This window comes from Convolutriloba macropyga, chromosome 11 (genome assembly GCF_964194025.1).
Source record: "Convolutriloba macropyga chromosome 11, txConMacr16.3, whole genome shotgun sequence".
NCBI lineage: Eukaryota > Metazoa > Xenacoelomorpha > Acoela > Convolutidae > Convolutriloba > Convolutriloba macropyga.
Genome location: NC_134478.1, coordinates 57,726,818 through 57,750,929, shown reverse-complemented (window position 1 = coordinate 57,750,929; position 24,112 = coordinate 57,726,818). Strand labels below are relative to the sequence as shown.

The following is a 24,112-nucleotide window of genomic DNA, read 5'->3' as shown; positions in this document are numbered from 1 at the left end:
CAATTTTCGCCACTTTTTTGTCATATTTCCAACAAAAAAATGATTCTTACCCACAAAACCGTAACCAATTGTTATCATAAAATTGCTCAAGCAGAAGAGGTTTCTTCAATACCCATTTGCGCCAGAAAAACAAAATAATCGTAAAAAAAAAACGCAAAAATTAGCCCGAAAATCAGCAAATACATTAAAAACCTCCGAATTATCATAAAAATCATATGAATTTCCAGAAACCGTCAAACCACTACCGAAACCAGCCTAAAACTAAAACAAAATCATAACGAAACCTCTTAACCAAAATAAATGAAAAAACCGCTTCAAAATGCCGCACGTGAAAAAATTTCCTTCGCTTAGAGAAAATTTATTCACACATCAATTTCTCGCTCTCTCAAAAACAGCGGTATGAACAAAAACCACTCCTTTCGCTCTTCACTTTTGTTCAGCACCAAACTCACGCGTTTCATTTCCCGCTTCAAAAATCACTCCAATAAAATTGATTAAAAAAAGGACTTCTCCAATACTCCTCTTCGAGTCGTAAAAAAGACAGCGCCCCAATACAATTCAAATTCTTTGAATTGTAAAAACCAAGAGCACCGCAATATAGCTTCGCTGCTTACAGCTTCGCAGCTATAAAAAACTTCTCAAATACTCCTCTTCAAGCCAAAAATGTAAGGAAAGCGCCTAAGTTATAGCCGTTGAGAGGCTGACGGTGGCTATTAATAAAATTCTAAGTAGACGCGTGGCTTGTTCATCAAGAAGGATCAAAATGAGTTCTGGCTGCTAATAACAATTTAATTATTGTAATTGAGAGAGGAATGTCCTGCTAAAATTAACTTTCACAGAATGCATTTTGACCCTTTCGTCGAAGATTTATCAAGAACCACAAACGTTAGAAGTGTAAGCAAATATGCTTCGTCTTTAAAATTTCCTTAGGAATTCTGTCGAACAAAATACTCCTTTTTGAGACAGACTAAAAGGGCCAACGAAATTGCAAGCAAACTCAAGAATTTCATTTCAACCAATTAGAATCTCCTGAACAGTTGAAAAGATGAGAGATCTAAATGCATGTTATTTTCTTCGTGTTGCATTTGAACCTTCCATGCAAATGCTCAAACAACTACAGGAGCTGAAAATCTTAGCTTTTACAATGTGTCACAATCAAAAGTAGCCAAAAAATTTCTAAAAAATACAGCAAAAATTTCGGCGGTATTTCAGAACAGCTAACATGGTCGCTTTCAATGTTTCCCGGTACAAGCAGCTACAACACCCGCAGGTCTATAGTTCCGATAGGGTTTCCCGTTTTTTCACCATATTCGATTAACCCGGATTATTTCACCCCTGACCCTTATGAAATTGGTGCCATCAACATTTAAGTTACGGAATATGTGGGGTATGGATAGAGAATCGCGGTATTAACAATCAAATTAAGGGATGGACCTTTGGAATAGGTTTTGGGGTGAGATGGTTGCGGGGTGCAAAGATAGTTTAAAAATATGCGGGGTTAAACGAATCGGGTTGAAAAGAATTAGAATTTTTTGATAATAGGTTAACAAACCGTTTAGACGTGATTGCCTGAAAGTCTATCTTTCGACCTATTGTCAAAATAGTGACCACAAGGATTAATTACGATTAAGATAGAAAACTACTGCACAAATTTCATTACAAAAATTAACTACAATGAACAAAGGCCAAAGTGGCAAAATATCTCAGCAGAAATACAAAAATAAATATAGCAGCAGCTTTTTGAAATGCACTTGAAAACAATTAGTTACGAATAGACAGACCACAACACGACAGTATAGTCGAGGTGTGTCGTTGAGCGATAGATTGACGACAACTAAAAGGGCTTGCTTACCTTAAATATAATTACAATTTATTATGCACAAATTACTCAACTATACGAAACTGGAAGCATTGTTGTCCATGGATTGGTAGTTCTTGCTGTTTCGGTTTTTGTTACTATTTTTGTTTCTATCTTGACTGTTATTTTTGCCGGCATGTGACGCTATATTTGACACAACTTGGTTGGGGTTTTGTTTGGTAGGATTGACAGAGCTATAGCCCGAAAAGGGCGACGAATTATTGTTCAAATTTATGGGCGTCGCCGGGTTGCTATCGGTAGCCGGGCTGTAATTTGAGTTGGCCGGGACAAAGTTTGGATATTGTGGGTTCGAATTGTACCCAGGGTTGTGATTGAGCACTAGTTTATGCGGCAACTGGGGTACACCCGCGGACTTTGAGGAGTAGTAGGGGGGTACTGTATTGGGGGCGTGGGTTAGAGGCTGGTGGTATCCGGCGTTGAAGCTTCTGGACAGGACGTTTGGGTCTTCGGGTCCACCGGGGGAATTGTAGTATTCTGGGGGTACAGCTGACATTGGGGTGGTGATTGCAGAACTGAGCTGGGAGTAATTGAGGGGATCGTATCCTATAAAGAAATGTATTCTATGAAGAAAATGGTTCTACAAGAGACTGCTGTTGCCCAAACAGAATAAATCCTTTATTTCTCTGGATTTCTCCCTTCATGGCACCAATCATTAAGTTATTTTTACGGTAATGGGGATATAAAAATTGTATTCCCTAGACAAGACTCTTACATCGTTCCTTGGCAGCGATAAAAAAGTCTTTACACATCAGAAAAGATACCGGCAACCTCACTCAAACATGACATCACTACATTCAATGCGCATAATAAATGAAGTTATAGAAAATTGCGATACTTTGCATCTTGTTACATAATTACACTAGAATTCAAACAGATCAAAGTTGAGACACAACCCAAAAAAATCTGCAACATCTATTTCAATTTACGCTTAGCAAAATTGCAGTTTGTACCCGCAGTTATGAGTTTTTCGTCAAATAATTAACACTTCACACAACTCACCTTGGCGGAACCTCTGGTCCGGAACATGCTCATAGTTGAACACGTTTTCGGCATCTGAGCCGCGACTACACCCAGTACTATTTGTTGAACTGTGTTGACCTTGCATCATTCCGCCTCCACCACCGCCACTTCCACCGGAACCCATTGAGCCTCCCGGATGTATTCCAGCTGAGTTCGCATAGTAGGGCATTACGGGTCTGTTGGGTCCTCCGGCAGACCCCGGGTAATTTTCTATTGGGGAGTGGAGGGGTAGTCTGGGTGGGGGTATGAAGGGCTTCGATCTGGAGTTCTTCCGGTTCGTGTCAATAACAGTTGACGTTGTGGATGCGGATGGCGAATTTATGTAAGGTGGAGTATCATCCATAGTAGCCCCAGAACCCTACAATTGTGAGCCAAAATTAAAATTTCATTCTACTTTCTTTCTTTGTAATTTACCTTTTGTTGTTCGAGTTTCATGCTAATAAGGGGTGCACAAATGAATCTTCAACGTTATCGATGCGTGGTAAACAATCCCTAAATTCGATGGAACTAATTTTTCATCCCCATTGGTTCTATAAAAGTTCGACGTTTATTTTGATGGCAATTTACCCAAGTTTTCATTTTCCGTATTTTATGGAAGATTGCTAATAAAGCAGAAACTGAATTTTGTGAAAATATGGAGTGGCCTACAACTGACTTTTTTCTCTTGAAAACTGTCGTTTTCTGCCTGCTGACTTCATAATAGTTATGCAACTCATGTATGCAAATGCAAAAAGTCAAGCAGAACTTTTGTTTCAAATGATCTCTCATTATTAATCTGAGTAGAGTAGAGATTATCTTCCAAAATATTAAAAAGTAGGCTTCTGTTAAAAGAGGCTGTCGTTGATCAAGTTCTGTGCGAGCAAAGTCAAGATACGTGATATATAAAAAATAATGATTATTTAGAGCGACTAAAAACATTATTCAAATTCCGTAATAAGCGGTAAATAAATTTGTAGATAAAACATAACATAACCGACTAACGTCGGGCGAATTGCTCTCAAACGACTGGCGAGCGGTTGGCTTCGTCAGTAGAGAGCCACGGTTTAGTGAGGCTAGCTTTAGCTAAATTGAAGGGGCGTGAGATAAGGGTAATAGATGATGACATCACGCCACATAACAGCAGCTGAAGTGCGACATTAACAAAAGAGTAAAGGAAAGAGAGAGAGAGAGAGAGAGAGAGAGAGAGAAAGTGTGCGAGAGATAAAACGTTAACGAGAAAGACAAGGAAAGAAATCCCAACCAACAGAGAAACAGATAGAGAGAGATCTAGCAATATTTTCCATGATGAGATTCGACTCTGCAGCTTCTAGTTTTCTAGCCTTGTTAGTAAATAAATCACATAGAAAAACTGAAAAAGTGCAAAATTTAAAAGAAAAGTCTCCAGATTTCGAAGTGAAAAATGTACAAAACCAGTTTTTGCCTCTGGAGTTCTCACATGCAACTCATCTGGAGGTCTCAAATGTAACCCATCTGTAACAACCTGAAAATCTTCGTTGGCCAGTAATGATCGTTAAACTCAGAAAAGAAAAAAATTAAAAACAAATAGAAATTTTAACAAAATCTTGCTGAAATTCGCGATATTAGTATCTTCAGAACCAATTCATTGTCTCAAGAGACTATCTAGTATCCCCATTTCACGCATTAAATAGTTTCAATGGCTCATAAAGATCCATAAACTTGGAACATAATCAATTTCCGAAAGTTTGAAAAAAATTTAAATTTTATCAAAAAATTGCTAAAATTTGAGCCACTAAAATATTGATAACCATTCCAATAACTGTAGAAACTTTGCAGCAGCTTATTATCAGACCTTGGAGTAGGTCCCTGGGCCTCTGGTGCTAGAAGAAAAAAAACTTGAAAAATATTCGAAGAACTTGAAAAAATTGCTTAAATTTGTGATATTAAAATCTTTCCATTATATCTAGCTATGCAGTAACACATCATCAAACCCTAGAGAAGGTTCCTTGGCTCTTGAGGCTGAAGAAACCTAAAAAATGACAAACTTTCAAAAAACTTGAAAAAATGCAACAGATTTTGTGATATTAAAAAGTTGAAACCTATTCCATGGCCAATGAAAATTTTTCAGTCACTTATTATCAAACCCTTAAAGCGGAATTCTGGCCTCTGGGACTGGAAAACTTTGCATAATGACAATAAATGTGCAAAAAAACTCTAAAATTCGTTATGTTAAAATGTTGAACACCATTCCATTACCACTAGAAACAATGCAGTAACTTATTATCAAAACCTAGAGGAGATTGATTGACAATTACTGCTAAAAAAACTCAAAAATGTCAAATATTTTCAAACATACCCGGCAGATTGCCGGAAAATAGCCGCCGTTGATTCCAATAAGCATGACTGGGATTGAAATAACAGAAGATATTGAAAAAAAAAGATTTTTGTACAAAAACATTTTTTAAGTCCGATTTATTTTGATGGCATTTCGTAGTTGAACATACTTCTGTTTTATAGAGAGAGGCTACAGGGGCTACTATCAATAACAATAAGCATTAGAGAGAGGTAAATAATACTTATAGGACCGACGTTCAAATAGCGGGCATCTAAAATTGGGCTTTATGGGTTTATCCCGTTTCTATTTCTGACTTCAATTTTTATACTGACTCTGTTCATTTTGAATTGCTTTGCTGAGCAACTGATGTTCAAAATCACTTTTAGCAGAATGAGAGAAGAGAGAAACTAGCCTAGAGAAGTCAAAAATATTTCATGCAAAATGTTGAAAAGGCGGCAAAATGAGGTAAAGCGAAACATTTTTTTATTCGACGAAGTAAAAAAAAAATAGGAGCGCTATAATAGCCGGCTAAGATGAGGGCGGCTATTAAAAAACTTTTAAAAAAATGAAAAAATTAGTTCCCATTTGCGTGTTTATGTTTGGAGTACCAAAACATATAGCTGTTAAAACGGTCATAAAAAGTACTCCTGTCTTGCAAAAGACCTTTATCAATTTTAAACAGCCTCAGTTTTAGACTAGTTGAAAAAAATTCGGAACTTGAAGGGCTACTAAACGCGGCAATGTGCCTCTAATGAAACTTAATGCCCGCTGGGCGCTTCCTGTTGATCCCATTGTTAATGACGAAAAGTCAAATGGCTCAGACGAAAAATCGGTCAAGCGAAAAATCGCATAAAAAAGACCAACAGGACTAATATATTTTGCTACAAACTTCATTTGAGAGCAATTAATTATACAATTTGTGCTATGAGTTAGTTCCTCACGTGTCCAATTTTAGAGCTTCGAGCTGACTGTGTTTAAAGAAAAATTTTCTTCTTTTAACGGTGTTAGACTACTTGTAATAGGAGTTCAACGCATGGTTTCATGTGGATGTTCCATACTCAATATTTTGTGCTTTGATGACAATTCTTAAGTTACACAATTTTTTGTGTAAAAACAATGATAGATCGTATCTATTTGGCATTGAGTTTGGAAATAAATCTGGACAGAGATGCCTTTTACAACATTTTTTAAAACGGGACTTCTGGTTAATAAGATAACGTATTGAACTCATTGGTCTCATTAGTTTCATCATACAAAAAGTTGATTTTTGGGGCGTTTTTAAACTCCACTCGAACGATCAGAATATCTATTAATCATCTCAAATTAGGTGAACTTTTGCTCATTTTACAGTTCTGCTCATATTACAGTTTTGAAACATAAATGAGTCGGATGAACTACTTTCAAAAGATAGGCAGGGTCAAAAGGCAGAGGGGGTGTAGCTTAGAAAAGTTTTATGGCCGCAAAAAACCCGATCCCACAGGGGTTTGGACCACTGACCTACAGGCTGGCAGTTTGACAGCTAAACAACTTAGTCGCAATGCCTTTGCTTTCCTCTCGCTCACAATCGCTGTTGCCAACAAACTTTATTTCAGAAAGAGCAACTCAAAAATGGAGAACTAAATGTCAAAAAGCGAGGGGGTCAAACTATTAATATTAAGAAGGCTTCACCCTTCACACCATGAAATCCTCAAAAGTTTTGGTGAATCGCATACTTAGTGAATACTTAGTGAGCCTTTAAGAGATCTGCTCAGCCATTTAATGCCCTCCAGGCTTTACCTGTTTATCCCGTTTTCGAGGACAAAAAGTTAAAAGCGCCAGAAAACTTTCAGAAATTTCAGCGTTCAGAAAAAAAGCGTAGGATTAATATAATTGCTACAAACTTTGTTTAATAGCAATTAAAAATCTTGTAGCAAACGTCACAAACTCAAGTATAATTTCTAATCAAAAGATGAAAATCCGGCACCCTTCGCATGAAGAGATGAACACTAACGGATGAAGGGGCGTGGTTATAGGACTGATTCAGATGCTGTTGGTGAATGCTGTTTCGTCCAGTAGTTGAGTTCAAAGTGCCTCGCGGAATTGTACTATTATTCAAGCCCAAATAGTCCTCCGGGTCAACCAGACTCCTGGCGAGGTCAAGAGAGCCCTTGCTGAAAGGTCGCTCCGTCGGAAAGTGGCCCGGGTCCATTATGTTCTGCTGGTCTAGCAGAAAATCGCGCATAAACTCCTGGTCGTCTCGGGGCGAGTCCACTTTGTTCATGGCGTCCGTCTAAAAGAACAGTCGATTTAATACCAAATTCATAGTAATAGCTATCAACGTACTGAACTGTTTCCTTTTCCCTAGATATCGAAACCGTAAACAATCATATTAATTGGTTCATTGTTGCGTCTCTATGACTTTCATGAAAATCAATTGTTACATCCATGAAATCATACCTTAGAAAACCTATGATATGTACCATTAAAAACGGTTTACTAAACAATTAGATCAAAAATTTTGGAGTTAAAATTGAGGCATGATTTTTTCCACAGATCTTGTGATTAGCGCTTGTCAAATTTGAGCTGAATTTCGCATTGCGATAGCCACGAGCATTTAAACACATTTCTCATTGATTACCGCCTAAATTTCATTGTTGATTATGGAATACGGCAAAATTGGAGAGTAATAAAGAACCTGGATTCTGGAATAAACTTGACGATGGTATACCATTTCTCCTCTAAATTTTTCCCCTTTATAATAGCTTAGTTTCAATAGCTAGCCACACCTTTTCCTAGACTTAGCAGGCCAGAATCAATGGAAAACACGCATTAATTTGTTCCTAACGTTTTATGGAAATTTAATTTTTATGAAATTTATATTTAGGAAACAGTTCCGAATACACATAATTGCAGGCAGTGATTTGTGCATCATCCGTTAATCAACATTAATACCATCGCCAATCAAGCAGTAAAAAATGAGGTGCTAGGACAATAGATCACAAGACAGAAGATCGAAAATTTTCATATTGGCCAATCAGATTTAAGCAATCTCGTTTCACAATTTGGGTCGTGATAATGTGTTCGATGTTGATAGATTCATTAAATACTTCGGGCCTCTTTTTCACAATAAATACATCCAATGATAGTCGAGTGCAATTTTAGCTTTACTGCCCCTTTCAGTGCTTTTTTTCGATCTATTGTCCCTCCGATCTATTCTCCGACCACACAAAATGAAACAGCTAAAAAGGGGTTAACAATTCTATTTGCACAATTAATTTGAGAGCTGCTTACTTAAAATCAAACCAAAAACAAGAATAGGAAAACGGCCGGCAGACATCCGAAGCAACAACAATCTGAATACTGCAAACTAAAATCTTGGGGAATTTTTTCAAAACGGAAAACGATTTCTGCATAAATCACGCTTGTATAACTAAACAATTGATTTATACACTGAATCCAAAGATTTATACTCAAAATCCAAAATTAAGTCTCAAAAAGTATGATTGAATGCAGAAAATATGCCCACAACCACTCTATACCTTAACAGAACCAACATACAAGTGAACAATAATGGTAAATTGAATAATAATTAAAATTAACATTTTTTCGCCTCGATAATCATATCCGTAACAGGTAAAACTAAACCACAGCTTACAACGGGCACTTGTTAACTAACATAGCTGGCAGATTGCCCGAAAATAGCCGCAATAGCTTCGTACATCTGCAGTCTAAAAAAAATTAGTGAAAAAGACAGACCAAAAAATTCGTCTTTTCAATGAAGGCTGATATGTTGTAATTTGATTAAAAATCTGAATAATTTTTTGCTGCCTCTATTAGCTGCTCTCAAATAACATTCGTTTAGAGTGACACACACACATTTGACCTTATCTCTTTAAATTAAAGTACATAAAAGTCAATTTCAAAGTGAGAAAGTCATTTTTGAGAGTGAGGTAAGGCAGTGTGACCACAATTTTAATCACGCGAATGAACAAAAATAATCGCTCCAATAAGAGCGAAAAATGACATCACGCACGCACTTCAGTTGAAATTGCATGAACGAATGAACAAAAAGCAGATTTGAAGTGGTTGTGACGTCATATGGTCGTAACAAACATCGCGACGACGAAATGAAAAAAAAAACAAAACAAGAGAAGGCCAATAATAGCCCCAGCTATCGCTGTGCGGCTAATAAATAAAGAAATCTAAAGGCACTTCAGAATCAGAAACACGACTACTGTTAAGCAGAACAGCTGCCAAAATTTTTCTCAAATGACCGATGGTGTCTACAAAACACTAATATTTCCTAACCCGATGAAAATATACAGGCCGACTAAACTTTAATAGAAAATCTTAAAAATATTCGTTATTTATATTGTCGGGTCAAGTGCGAAGATACGATCAACTTGGCATGCTTATAAGCTCAAATTTGGGCAATAAGTAACCTAGGGTATACAATATTATTACATAGAACGCGAACTTTTTGGTTTTTACTGCGGTAGCGAACGTCCACCATTTCAATTCAGCTACTTAAAAAGCTCAATAAAATCAATTCAGATTGAACACAAATCAACACAAAAACGATCAATCTCTAAATGAAAAGTCTAACGGGTAAAAAAAAATTGCCTTAAAAACAACCGGGACAAAATGCCTACCAACTTTGTTTGAGAGCAATTAAACACGTACTTTGAAGAAATTAATGGGCAATAGCCTGCAAATTGTTGAAAGAGCTGCAATTTTTCCCATGATCTCAAGTGAAACAGAAAAGGTAGAAAAGAATGACGAATTGATAGTGAAAAGAAAGAATTATCAGAAACTACGTACAAGTATTCATTGATTTAGCTGATAGGATAAAAGGGTTACTTATAATACCAATTAGATTTAGACGTAGTACAAAAACAAACATAGCTGGCAGATGGCCAGAAAATAGCCGCAATAGATTCGTAGATCGGCCGTCTAAAAAAACAGTAAAAAAGACAGACCAAAAAAATTTGCCTTTTCATTGAAGGCTGATCTGTTATATTTTGATTAAAAATCTGTATAAGTTATTGCTGCCTCTATTAGCTGATCTCAAATAACCTTCATATGGAGTGACACACACCCATTTGACCTTATCTCTTTGAATTAAAGTATATAAAAGTTAATTTCAAAGTGAGGAAGTCATTTTTGAGAGTGAGGTAAGTCAAGTGTGACCAAAAATTTAATCACTCGCATGAATAAAAAAAACTCGCTCCACTAAGAGCGAAAAATGACGTCACACATGCAATTCAGTTGAAATTGCATGAACGAATGAACAAAAAGTGGCTGTGACGTCATATGGTCGTAACAAAAATCATGACGACGAAATAAACAAAAAACCAAGAGAAGGCCAATAATAGCCCCAGCTATCGCTGTGCGGCTATTAAAAACAATGATGAATAAATTGCATCTCAAACTGATCTTCATGATGTTGTCCTATTCTATTTTCGATTTTTTAAACTTAAATTCAACTATTTTAAACAGCTTGCTTGAAAATTTTTTCATGCACAAATTGAACACAAAATAGAAATAGGCTAGCAATCAAAAGGATTTCACAAAATAGTTCTGAAAAAAGGGGGGGAAACCTAGCAAAAAATCATACTGACGAAGTAAAGACGCGGGAGAAAAAAACTAAGGCCGCGATAAAAGCCAACAGAGTAGATGAGGGTGGTTAATAATCAAGAATAGCCGGCAGAATTGCCGAAATTAGCCGGCTTTGACGCGCTCGATGCACATCGTTTTTGAAACAGAGAAAAAAGGACAGATAAATGAACCAAATTTTTTTGTTTTTTTTACAGTGTCAAAAAGTTCTGGCGCGCAGTTTGAGTTGGACTCCAAAACTATACTTAATTCAGATTCTTAACTGAAAGCTAATAAGCTTAATACTAATGTCATCTGGCAAACACTCTAATGAACTTTGATACCCTAATTATCAATGACTTTATTAATGACCGAGCTTTATCGGTTTATCCCGTCTCTTTTGATATTGATCTCTTGACTTTGACATTATTCAGATTTCGCAATTGGATGCGTGAAAGAATTTAAAATCCATTCAGTTGAAACAGTGAGTGAAGTAAGTCAGAAGTCAAACGTGAAAATCGTGACTCATGTAAAACAAAAAACGTGATCAAAAACTAAAGCATTTTTTTTCAAAAAAAATGAGAGCTCCTAAATAAAAGCCATTGAAAGGCTGACGGCGGGTATTATTAAACATAAACCGACTAATGTCGGAAGAATTGGTGTCGAACCACAGGCGGGTAGAAAAGCATTTGACCCTGCCGGGATTCGAACCACTGACCTCCCGATCCACATCACTGTTACCTGACCCTTGTTTTTGCTATGCTGCAACCGACTTTATATTAGCAAAAAGCTTTACTTCGGAGTGAGAGCAATAGAGATCACTCAAAAATGAAGAAAGAAAGCGTGGAAAAGTCATTTGAGAAGTCAAAGAATGTTCTAGAAAAGCGCAAAATGGTCAAGCAAAAAATTTGCATAAACATAGCTGGCAGATTGCCAGAAAATAGCCGCAATAGATTTGTAGATCGGCAGTCTAAAAAAAACAGTAAAAAAGATAGACCAAAAAATTCGTCTTTTCATTGAAGGCTGATCTGTTAGATTTTGATTAAAAATCTGTATAAGTTATTGCTGCCTCTATTAGCTGATCTCGAATAACCTTCATTTAGAGTGACACACACCCATTTGACCTTATCTCTTTGAATTAAAGTAAAAAAAAGTCAATTTCAAAGTGAGGAAGTCATTTTTGAGAGTGAGGTAAGTCAAGTGTGACCAAAAATTTAATCACGCGCATGAACAAAAAACTCGCTCCACTAAGAGCGAAAAATGACGTCACACATGCATTTCAGTTGAAATTGCATGAACGAATGAACAAAAAGTGGCTGTGACGTCATATGGTCGTAACAAAAATCATGACGACGAAATAAAAAAAAACCAAGAGAATGCCAATAATAGCCCCAGCTATCGCTGTGCGGCTATTAAAAAAGACCAACACGTTTACAATAATTGCTATGAACTTCGTTCAAGAGCAATTAAAAAACGAAAGTTATCATAGTTGTCCGTAGTTTGTTCTTGGTTTGAGGAACACAAAGTCAAATCCAGCTTAGTCGAATCAACTATCTAGCATCAAACACCCAAATGCAGCTGCTATAATTGTGGTAAGCCAAGTCCGAATAGATCTATTACATGTAGAACTATTGCGTACCACAGAATTTGCGCGTGATTCTAGCTAGCTCAGATTTCTTACAACGATACGAGGTTTCAGGACGGTAAGCATGCGAAGCTGCATCGTGTCCCAGTTAGTAATAACTAACACACTTTTCGAAGCAAACATGGAACAAAATTTAACTCAACCGAGTCTGTAGCAGTTCGGGAAAACCGACTATCTTTAGACCAAGCTCCCTAACTACACAACTCTTGTAATCTACTGACTTCTTATAATCTATTCACTCCAGTGAGGGTTCATCAAAAATGCTACAAACTAAGAAACTCAGGATTTTGTGGTTTAAAGTGTCGCCAATCAGTAAGCTCGGGTTAAAATTAGCCCATCACGGCAAAAACAAGCTTCACTCTTAATCTGTTGGTTACAAAGCATATCCGTTAGCAGTGTCGTTGGTGACTTAACTTTTCAAAGCTTTTTCACGCGTCTTTCACCTTTGAGAAGCGACGCCTATGTTCACTGCTGACCGGACTATACGTCACAATTTGCTGATTGGCGGATTTCATGGCCAGTGCCTCAAAACTTTTTCGCTTAGCCCCTTTTGCGGGCGAAGACGAGGAGGGAGGGGTAACAAAGGAGGTTTCGGCATGCGTGGGGTAATTTTGGCCAACAGAAGATTGCTGTTTCATTCTCAACGGGGGTGAATCTACATAATTGTTGCTGCAATGAGTTGAGTTCGGAGATGCATTCATAGGACCTGCAGCAGTAGCCGCACAGTGAGGGCTCACTACACTTTTACGACTACTTTGTTCATTCTGTACACCCAACCCACCGACGACAGACGAAGAGAAGCCCAAAGAAGCCGAGGTTGCACTTGAGGGGCTAACTTGTTGGCTATTGACGGTGCCAGGAATTGAGGTGTGAGAAGGAGGAAAGACCGGAGTGGGGATCGAACCGGCGCCCACGGCCGAGTCAGCGGTGACTGTACTGCATCTATCTAATAGCATGTACTCGGCCGAATTTGGGCTCATTTCGTTAGGCACTATAGCCTGAAAACATCGAGAAAATACTCACTAGTGACTTCCAAGAAAGGTTCATTCCTACATCGTTAGTTCTCTACGCATGCATGTTCTTTATTTTCTGCTAATTTCGTTTTAGAAACTTTTTGTTATTTCTTTAGGATAAATTGAGAAATTTCATCAAATACTAATTACTCATAAATGACTAGGGTCATTCTAGATCATTTCGCTTGATAAATATCAGCTTCACTGAAACTTTTGCGATTGGCAAAATTTGCTCATTTCTGTTGATAGATAACCCTGCAGTAACTTATTGGGTCATATTTCGTGCCTGGATATCTCTATCTCAATTGAACAATTGATTTGTTAGAACAGAAATATTGATATTGTACTTTGAATAAGCGCTCGCTGGTTAGCTGCTAGTGATTTAACTCTCACTCAAACTCAAACTGAATGGGAAAGAAAGAAGCAGGCTTTGTTTGGGCAACAACACTGCATGTATACATGTAATGTACCATGTATTGAGAGCCTCCGAATTTAGCCGTGGTCATGGGACCAAACCCGGCCGCCTGCGGGTTTATCATGTGTGGATTGTGGTGGTGCTGGTGGTGAGGGGCGTGGTGTGGCGGAGGCGCATGATGGGTGAAGTCAGCGTTGCCCGATGGCTGGTAATAGTTGCCTCGGATTTCATCGCTGAGGAGCTACACCACACAAGCACGCGCAAAACACAATAGCAATCATTTCACGTACTATCGGAGAAGACCATTTCAAAGAACGCAATACCGAATGTGTTCTATCCAAAACTATTAAAACATACTATGAACAATATATAATATTTGTCGTGAACTTTATTTTGACATATAAAAACAAGTTTGCTTCGAATAATTTGGGAAGTTTACATATAGACAGAAACAACACGTTATAAAACGTTTCTTCAACCTAAGATTTAAAGTTGTAGCAGCAATTTCAGGGGAATATAAACATTTTTCATCCTAGTGGAGAAAAAACTAGTCAATATCAAAGGGATAGTTATGAAATGTTACCTAAATGCTGAACAAACAGAAATTTTGATCATACCGAGTCAATTTCCATCTGTATTCATCAGCTTAGTTAACTTTGTTTCTTCACTTCATGAAATGACAGATAACATAAAAATGGATAATTATTGGGGATAATTTGAAGAGGGAATGTGATAATAGTTTCCAAAAACCATGCATTTATATTGAAAGAGCTTCTAAAATATTGGAGAAATTTAGTGTAACGATTAAAATTCCATCACCAGAAAAGGAACAAAAGCTCAAATTGGTCAAGATGATATCATCAGAAAATTTGCAGTCAACATGTGCAAAACCATCAAATAATTTTAAAAGCTAGAGAATTTTAAATGATCACGGTAATAATTCTAAACACCGCAATAATAATCGGATCTAGTCTGCTTTGCCCCCACCCCCATCTTAGTTCGCAAATAACTTTTACGCCCCAAGACACGAGCTATTTACTCGCATAGTAACATGCTATATAACGCCAAGCAGTTTGTAAGGGCGGGGGGAGGGGGTCATAAAAACACGGAGAAGGGGGAGGGGGTGGGCAGAATAGATCCCAATAATCTAATCTATCCCGCCCCGCAAATGCATTCTATGAAACGCAAAGCTGCAAAACTTACCTTTTCGCGCTCGCTTTCTTCAATATGGTTGTTATTGACCGACATTAACCGATTGTTTCTGAACCGATCGCTCATAACCGACGAAGAATTTCTAGTCAACGGCACGTAAGAATCTTGTGTGATCGCGGACGAACATTTACTATTGTAACTAGAAAAACTGCCGCCGGCAACCGGCTGTGGATTATTAGCCGGCAATGTTGCCGAAGCCGCAGTGCTCGAGGTTTTGTTAATCGTGTCATCATCATATGTCCATGTACACATAGTATCGCCCGTAACAGATAGGTAGGGCGGGAGGGTTTTTGGGGCATAATCTGTCAACCCTAGTGATGCGCAACTTGTGGACATAGTCGTGTCCAATTTCCCACTATTTGAGTTCAAAAAAGGCTGCAGTGAAATAGCATCACAACCAGTAGATGGTGTCAATTTCCAGCGATTCAAGAATTTTAGAACTGCAATGTTGATTGCAATTCATAACAAAAATGGTCGTAATTTTTTGCCATTAATCTTAATTTTATTATTAAAAGAAACTGGTGGTCACCAAAAAGTATTATATGGACCAGCAATGATTTAGCAAAAAAGCTAAAGAAACTCTTCGAAAAATGGTTGAACAAACTGCACTTTTCGACAGTAAATTGTCACTACTAAATACTAATCAAATATTCAGCCTTTCTCTGATTAATTTTCAATTTGCAGCTCAACGGCATTCTTTTTGACAAAAACATCTATACATGTCTGAATTTTAACACTGGCTGATCAACACAATTGAGTTTTCATTGAATGAAATTGAGCAGTTATAAATGGTTTGGATAGCAAATGAGTATCTATTCATTGTTACCTGTACTTCGAAGTATCTGTCAGCATCTTCGTACATTTTGGTCATCTCTTCTCTGATTTGGGTGAATGTCAGTCGACTCTTGGGCTCCACAAGCCAGCCTGGTAACATTCCAACCACGGTTAAATCATCAAAAATAATATCACATTTAGGATCGTTTTCGTTTGAGACACCCCCCTCCCCAGCTTATTGGGTGCATATAAATTGCACTCCCAACAAGCATGTGCCTTTTTAAAATAATTAATTACTATGTGATCACACGTGCTCTGTAACTGGGGTGTGCATAACGTACTGGACAGGGAGGGGAGGTACAAACGGAAAATATCTTTTTAATACGCTGCTCCATGGAGCTAAATTGCGATTAAGAAAGATATTTCAATCGAAAGATTCCAAAACAAGGAGGCTCGGTAATGTGCGTTCGCACATTAAGTTCCGACCCCGCTCTTCTCCATTTTTCACTTAATTGTCTACCAAATGAGGAAAAGATTTAAAAAAAAATAACATATCAACCTATCGTTCAACAAACTACTAAAAGAAGAAAACAATCTACTCTAGAGGGCCTATGAGACCTGTGGCTACCATAATATGACTACCAGAAAAGACTGCAATAAAAAACATAGCTGGCAGATTGCCAGAAAATAGCCGCAATAGATTCGTAGATCGGCAGTCTAAAAAAACAGTAAAAAAAACAAACCAAAAAAATTCGTCTTTTCATTGAAGGCTGATCTGTTATATTTTGATTAAAAATCTGTATAAGTTATTGCTGCCTCTATTAGCTGATCTCAAATAACCTTCATTTAGAGTAACACACACCCATTTGACCTTATCTCTTTGAATTAAAGAAAATAAAAGTCAATTTCAAAGTGAGGAAGTCATTTTTGAGAGTGAGGTAAGTCAAGTGTGACCAAAAATTTAATCACGCGCATGAACAAAAGAACTCGCTCCACTAAGAGCGGGAAATGACGTCACACATGCAATTCAGTTGAAATTGCATGAACGAATGAACAAAAAGTGGCTGTGACGTCATATGGTCGTAACAAAAATCATGACGACGAAATAAAAAAAAACCAAGAGAAGGCCAATAATAGCCCCAGCTATCGCTGTGCGGCTATTAATCAAACAAATACAAATATTAATTACGACCAAAACTCCTTGTCCATTTTTTGAAAACCTCTCATAACCAAATCTAAATAGCATCAGATAAATTTATACTAAGAAGAATAACCGGTACTTTTTGGAACAAAATATGGGACTTTTCCTCAATGCGACTTGGCAACAAGTCGACTAGAAATGAGCAAAAGCGGAATAAGTTTAATAAAACATTGCTTTTTTAAAAAAAGTATTCAATTCGAACTGATTAGAAACATTAAGCATCAAATGAAATGTTGGAGAGAGAGAGAGAGAGAGTATTTTATATCTCAATAGAGAGCGACTGAGGCCCTTCATTATCCAGGATATGTCAAAAGGCTACAAAAAGAACGGCAAATGCAGGCAACAATGAAAAATTTGCACGAAAAATTATGCACGAAAACGATGTCCCCCCAATCAATTAAAAATTGAGATGATCACTAAATACAAAAAAAATCTTCGTTTGCATTTTTTTCAAGTGACAACATTTGTAAGTCAAATGCCGCCCTTTATTGTGATACTATGAAAAGAAGACAAAAACCTACAAAAAAGGGGGCGAATTTGCAAAAATCACAAAAATTGGTTTTATGAAAACTGGTTGTTGCAAGACGAATAACCATTTGAGGAAAATAAAACCGTTATCAAGAGCAAATTGAATTTCAAAAGATAAATAATGTTAATTGTATATAGAGATGTTGAGCTACAATTTACAGAAATAAAATTGGCAGATCTCAAAAATCTATCTCATTTTTTATTAAAAACAAATATTTTCAAAATTCATAGCCAACAAAAGTTTTCGACTAAAAGAGAAGACAGTTTGTCTTGCATCTACGAAGAGCAAATTGTATTTCAAAAAATGAATGTTGTGAATTGTATATAGAGATGCTTAGCTACAATTTACAAAAATAAAATTGGCAGATCTCAAAAACCTATCATTTTTTTTATTAAAAACGAATATTTTCAAAATTCGTAGCCAACAAAAGTTTTCGACTAAAAGAGAAAACAGTTTGTCTTTCATCTACTTGGAAAACGAATTGCGACTTTTATTAACGAGACTAAATGCTAGGACTATAAAATAACATTAAGTACAAGCTGAACTAATAAGTTTCACAAACAACTTTACGAGACCACAGTTTTGAAGCCATTAAATTTAACCGCGATTAACCATAAGATATTAACCGCGAGAATATAATCTTCAATTGCGTGTCCTTTGATCCTCATAACATCTTTTTGTAAAGCGACTATCACAAGATGACAACAAAAAGAACCACAAAAACTGAAAAGGATCTAAACTTTCTTCTGAAAACAAAAAAAAATTCTGAAACCATTTGTCTTGTCTAAGCCCTGCAGACATCATCTAAAAAGTTTAAAATTACAACAGAAATTTATTGTTTGATTCAACAAAACATTAAAAAGTGCTCCAAAACATGAGGCTAATCTACGAAAGTGATACAAACATTGTAAAATACGAAAAACGTTGAAGAATACTAAGTTGAAGAATACTATTACTCTTCTTTTTAGAAAATTATTTCGAAGTCAAAACAGCCATCAATTATTTACCGATATCAGTTAATTAAGTTCACTTGTTTATCTAGAGTTGGCCACTGAGAATTTTAATTATACAATATTTGGCATATGACAACAAAAATTAACAACAAATAAAGTCAAGAATAAAAAACTCTACCAATTTCTGCAAGAGAACGGTGTCGCAGCCCTTCAAACCATATGTTAGGAAAACAAAAATTATGTTCAGTTCCAAATGTTGTAACGCTTTTTTCATTTAGATTGTTAAATAATGTGACAATTTACAAAAGAAACAAACAATAGCAAAAATCGACAATTATGCACAAAAATCAGAAAGTTTTGTATGAAAACTCGTAGTAACAAAAGCAAGAAAAGCTTCTGTTAAAACAATCGGCCACAAAAAAGTTTTTGTTTCATAAGCAAGAATGGTTGACCTATACTTACTGAGAATAAGAAAAAAGTTGACTAAAATAATTTAAAAAATTGACAAGTTCAAAAAATCACAGAAGTTTCCTTAAAACAAATACATTCAATAACATAAGAGACTTTAGGTAACAACTGAATGAATAGAAAAGTTTCACTTGCACCTCTTGAGGAAGAAAATTAGATCTTTGAGTGGTAAAACTTAGAAATCAGACTGCCAAAAGAATGACAATTGAAGGCAAAAGACAATAATTCATTTTAATTTTTACTAAAACTCTTCCTAAAGCAATAAAAACCCTTTGGTTCTCTGAAAACAAACTGTATCTACATTTGGCCTCAAATTTACGTAAATTGGAGCTGTCATTAAAAGAGCCGTAAAAAATATTGTGTAATTAACATTAAAACAAAAGCAAAATTTTTTTGAAAAAGGGCAGCATCAAAATAAAAACAAAAAGTCTCTGATTTTTTGAGTTCATGATATTATCAAACCTTTCCCTGATTTTGTCGCGCGCCCAGCAAACCGACGAAGTGTTCCAATTTTTTGCGAAGTAGATCAATTGTTGACTGGAATTCTTCAAATATTGAAAAAAAATGCATTTTGCATAATTATCGAGTTAAATCTGGAAAAAACGGCAATATTTTCCATCCAGAAGACTTTCATCTAATCGCAACTAGTGCTCTTTTTGAGATTAGGGACTCTGGTTTAAGGTTTCTAGGTCACTAAGTCTGGCAAACTTTAACAAAGTGGACCAAAAAAGCATATTTTGTGCCATTTTTGATGAAAAAAGTTTGAATTTTAAAATTTTAGCAAAAAAAAATTTCAACCAAACGATTCAGCAACTCTTTTCTATTTCTAACGGTAACAACAACACTCTGATGTTAAAATCTTAAACTTATTTTGAATTAGCAAAATTGTGCCAAATTTTAGCAAAAATTACTGAAAATGTGAACAAAAACAGTCAAATGTTCACAAAACTTTTAACCTCGATAACTCCCTGTAAAACATGAAAATTGAAAAAATCTGTTTAATTCCGCAGTCTACGCTGGACGGGCTTTTTAATGATACCACTCACGCTTCTCTACGATGATTATATCGGTCGGCCAAAATTGACTGAACAAAAAAAAAACCCAGTTGATTATATAGTTCCTCCCTCCCCACTAAAGTGGGGGTTGGAACAATAATCAAACATACCCGGCAGATTGCCGGAAAACAGTCGCCGTTGATTTCCATAATCAAGATTAGGATTGAAAGAAGAGAAAAAACTAAGGAAAAAATTATTTTTGTACACGAAAAATTTTAAAGTGCGAACTATTTTGATGTCATTTTGAACGTACTGCTATTTCGTAGAGACGACACAGGGTTTAGTATCATTAGCAATAAGCATTAGACATGGTAACTAAGAACAAAGTTTGTATAACCGGCACCTAAAATTGGGCTCTATGGGTTTATCCCGTTTCTATTTCTGATTTCGTTTCTTGATACTGACTCTGTTCATTTTGAATTCTTTTGCTGAGCAACTGCTGTCTGAAAAAACTGCAAGGAGAATTAGAGAAGAGTGAAACTAGCCTAATTAAGTCAAAAAGATTATACGCAAAAAGTTGGACAAGCTGAGAACTAAGGTTAAGCAAAAAAAATTGTATTCGACGAAGTAAAAAACATAGAAGGACACGTCTTGACGTACAATTCAAAAAATTTCATTGACTTAACAAAAAAAACAAAACCTAGAACGGACTTTGAGTGAATTTGAGAAAACCATCTTTAAAAAATGCATAAAATAAAAACAAAATCATGTCAAAATGCCTCATGTGAAAATACCCACTAGCGAGAAATGGAAATTATGTTCACACAGGAATGTGAACAAAAAACCACTACCGAGAAACCGAATTTTTGTTCAAACGCTATTTTCGTACTCTACTTTAAAATTAGAGCAAAAAAAAATTCACGCCGCAAAACCTCTCGCTTTTTCGCTCCACTTCCTGTTTCGACATGACCAAAATCACTCACCCAATCTGACTTCAAAAATCAGAAAAATAAGTGAACATATTTAAAAAAGACAGCGCCCCAATTCAATTCAAAATCTTAATGTAAAAAATAGGAGCGCTATAAGAGCCGGGTGAGAAGCTGAGGCAGCTATTAATCACTAGATCAATGATTTAGCGTAAAATCTCGTACTTGTAATATGCTGTTTTATTAGTTTTCGGGCAATTTAACAAAAAAATTAAAACATAGCCAGCAGATTGCCGGAAAGAGCCGCAACAGAAGCTTGTGGCCTTCCATGAATTGAAACAAATAAAGGAATAGGATAGTCAGATCGAACACCAGTCCTTTAATAGACCACTAGTGTTTTTAAAATTGATATTCGAAATCAAAGACTCAAGACTAATAATCAAGAGTTAGGGCATATAAGTTTGGCACTACTATTAACTAGTAAATGTTCATAAAATTTAAAGTTCCATAAGTGAGTTGTCATTTTTTTGAGGGAGGTAGTCACCCAATTGACCTGAAAGCAGAAATGACGTCACGTACACAAATTTTAACTGCAAACCAGCAGAAGCAACTGAAGTCATTGAAAAGTCAACTCCAAGAAGTCAGGTAGTAAAAATCATCGATGGAGACGACAAATTAAAAACAGAGCCAGCAGATTGCCGGAATAGCTGCGAACGAAAAGACCTGCGCGCCATATATAAGATAGAAACAGATACAGATCTAAATTGAAAAAAAATCGACGCCGCTCAAAAAACGAGGCTAAAAACATTCAGCGATAAACTAATAAAGCTTGTTGAAATCCATTCCACAGAAGCCTCTTATTAGGGACCTTTACTGCACATAGGAGTTCCTTTGACATTAAACAAATTCAAATTAAACTTGAAGTTTTAAAGTGCCAAAGTCATTTTATTGAGTGAGGTAAGTCACGTATGATCAAAATCTAATCACGCAAATAACTTAAAAACTTTTGCTAGAGCGAGTGAGAAATGACCTCACGCGCACAAATGCCGTTAGTGAGAGGAAGAAGTCATTCAGAAAATTTGACTTCAGCTTTGCTGTGTGAACAAATGCAAAACGAAAAAAGAGCGTCAGACGACGAAACAAAAAACATAGCAGGACAAGTCCTGACGTACAGTTCAAAGAATTTTCATTGACAAAACAGAAAACTAGACATAGAACGGACTATAAATGGAATGGGAAAACCATTTAGAGAAAAATCCGATCCATAAAATCGAAAAAACCCAGTAAAAATCAGAAGAAACCCAATCCAAAAAATTGATAAAACAGAGAATCAAAGTGGAATTGCCGCATGTGAACAAAAAACCACTAGCGAGAAAGCGAATTTTTGTTCAAATACCGTTTTCTCACTCTACTTTAAATTTAGAGCGAAAAATTTTACGGCGCAAAACTATTCGCTTTTTCGCTCCACTTCCGGTTTCGGCGTGACCAAAATCACTACTCCAATTTGACTTCAAAAACCATGAAAATGTGTGAACAGATCTTAAAAAAAGACAGCGCTCCAATACAATTCAAATTATTTGAGTTGTAAAAAACCAATAGAAGACCAATAATAGCCCCAGCTATCGCTGTGCGGCTATTAAAAAAAGACAGCGCCCCAATACAATTCAAATTCTTTGAATTGTAATAAAAACCAAGAGCACCGCCATATAGCTACGCTCAGCTTACAGCTCCCCAGCTATAAGAAAACCAGGATGTCCCCAATAATAGCCGCTATCGCATCGCGGCTATTAATCAATAACTGCGGAAAATTTTTACAACTCAACTAGAAGAGCTTGTGCAATAAGCCCCAGCTGTGGAACTAGCTAACTCCATATATGCTAAAGATTTAGAGCATAGAGCACTCGAATCTACGATCTCCAGAAAAGCGGCCAGGCATGCTACCGTTGCACCAAAGTCCCTGCTGAAGTATCAACTTCGTTAGCTTGATATACCACAAGAGAGGGGCTAGGACAATACATCGAAAGACAACAGATCGAAAGGAAAAATTGGGAGAACAGATCGAAAATTAAATTATTCAAATTGCGTGTTGGCCAATCAGATTTAAAAGCTCTCCTATAATGCAGCGCATAGCATGTTCGGTTGTGATATTTTATTATATCGGTTGTTATCAAGTGCAGTCTAAGGCATGGCCATCGCTCGCGAGGCAGGGCCAAATGCGGTAATTTTACGTCGGCTAACAAATGACGCTTAATTTTAGCCGATGAGAATAGAAATTTATTTTCGATCTACTGTCCCAATTTAGTTGTTTCCGATCTATTGTCCGGTCACTCACAAGAGAACAAACTCTAAATAGCCGTTTGCTTAGATACGCTGAACAGTTAAGACCTGAATACGTTCTTTTTTTAAATCAAACTATCAAAGCGATATAAAACAAAGCACCAAACTCTTGTATAACTAGCGAAATGGAAGGGCTAATTTTACAGTTATTCATTGATGGTCACCAAGTCCTCATTGGACGAGATCTATTTCGCTCTCCGAGTTGGTAACTATCATTACACTTGTAGCTAATTGACTTCGAAACTTGGTTTCTAAGTTTTGCTCGATTTCGAAACACTTCTCTTAAAAATCTTACATTTGAGCATGACAACGAACAAATCCAGGGTGGCCCCAGGAGGCTGTGGAAGTCTTTCCCCATCCTGCAGCACTTTGACCATTTCTGCCACACCACCCGTGATCTGGTCATAAGGTCTGCTGCCCAGGGTAAATATCTCCCATAGGGTTACTCCCATGGACCACACATCACTTTGGTATGTGAACAGCTTCTCTGTCAGGGACTCGAGAGCTAGCCACTTCAGCGGAACCTTGAAAAAATCTCACCATTAGAACCAGCAATAAAATTTTAACAAACAGGAGCTGAGCTACTAGCATTATGGATAGGACACGAATAAACTGATTTTTAATTTCAAAAGATGAATAATATGGAGGTGAAAAGTTTTAAGCGGTCAATTTTAGCGATCAAGGTCTCGTGCCATGATTTTTTGTTATGGTACTTAAAATTTGATGCGATTTGTTAACGATCAAATTACCATGTTATTGAAACGATTACTTATTTGTATCAACTCGAAATTCGCTGTTCTTTTTTATGATTTTTACCAAAAATATAACATGTTTTAATCATTGGTCACATAAAAATACAAAGCTTGCTTTAGTATTCA

The 24,112-nt window shown here is 36.5% G+C and overlaps 1 protein-coding gene across 8 annotated transcripts in view; it reads right to left on the bottom strand.

Annotated features, from left to right (window-relative positions):
- Window positions 1-1,601: 1,601 nt before the first annotated feature.
- LOC142349505 (epidermal growth factor receptor-like) overlaps window positions 1,602-24,112 on the bottom strand; it is a 132,892-nt gene continuing 110,381 nt past the window's right edge. For 4 of the 8 annotated variants that reach the window (XM_075401101.1, XM_075401102.1, XM_075401104.1 and 1 more), the window contains 7 exons: window positions 23,530-23,758; window positions 15,878-15,975; window positions 15,043-15,426; window positions 13,895-14,080; window positions 7,183-7,461; window positions 2,879-3,257; window positions 1,602-2,422 (listed from right to left, as the gene is read on the bottom strand). In XM_075401101.1, the coding sequence (XP_075257216.1) occupies window positions 1,893-2,422; window positions 2,879-3,257; window positions 7,183-7,461; window positions 13,895-14,080; window positions 15,043-15,426; window positions 15,878-15,975; window positions 23,530-23,758 (2,085 nt within the window). In that variant the 3' untranslated portion in view covers window positions 1,602-1,892. Of the gene's footprint in view, window positions 2,423-2,878; window positions 3,258-7,182; window positions 7,462-13,192; window positions 13,410-13,894; window positions 14,081-15,042; window positions 15,427-15,877; window positions 15,976-23,529; window positions 23,759-24,112 lie in introns of those variants that run through there. The other 4 variants (XM_075401106.1, XM_075401107.1, XM_075401109.1 and 1 more) reach the window with 4 other exon arrangements.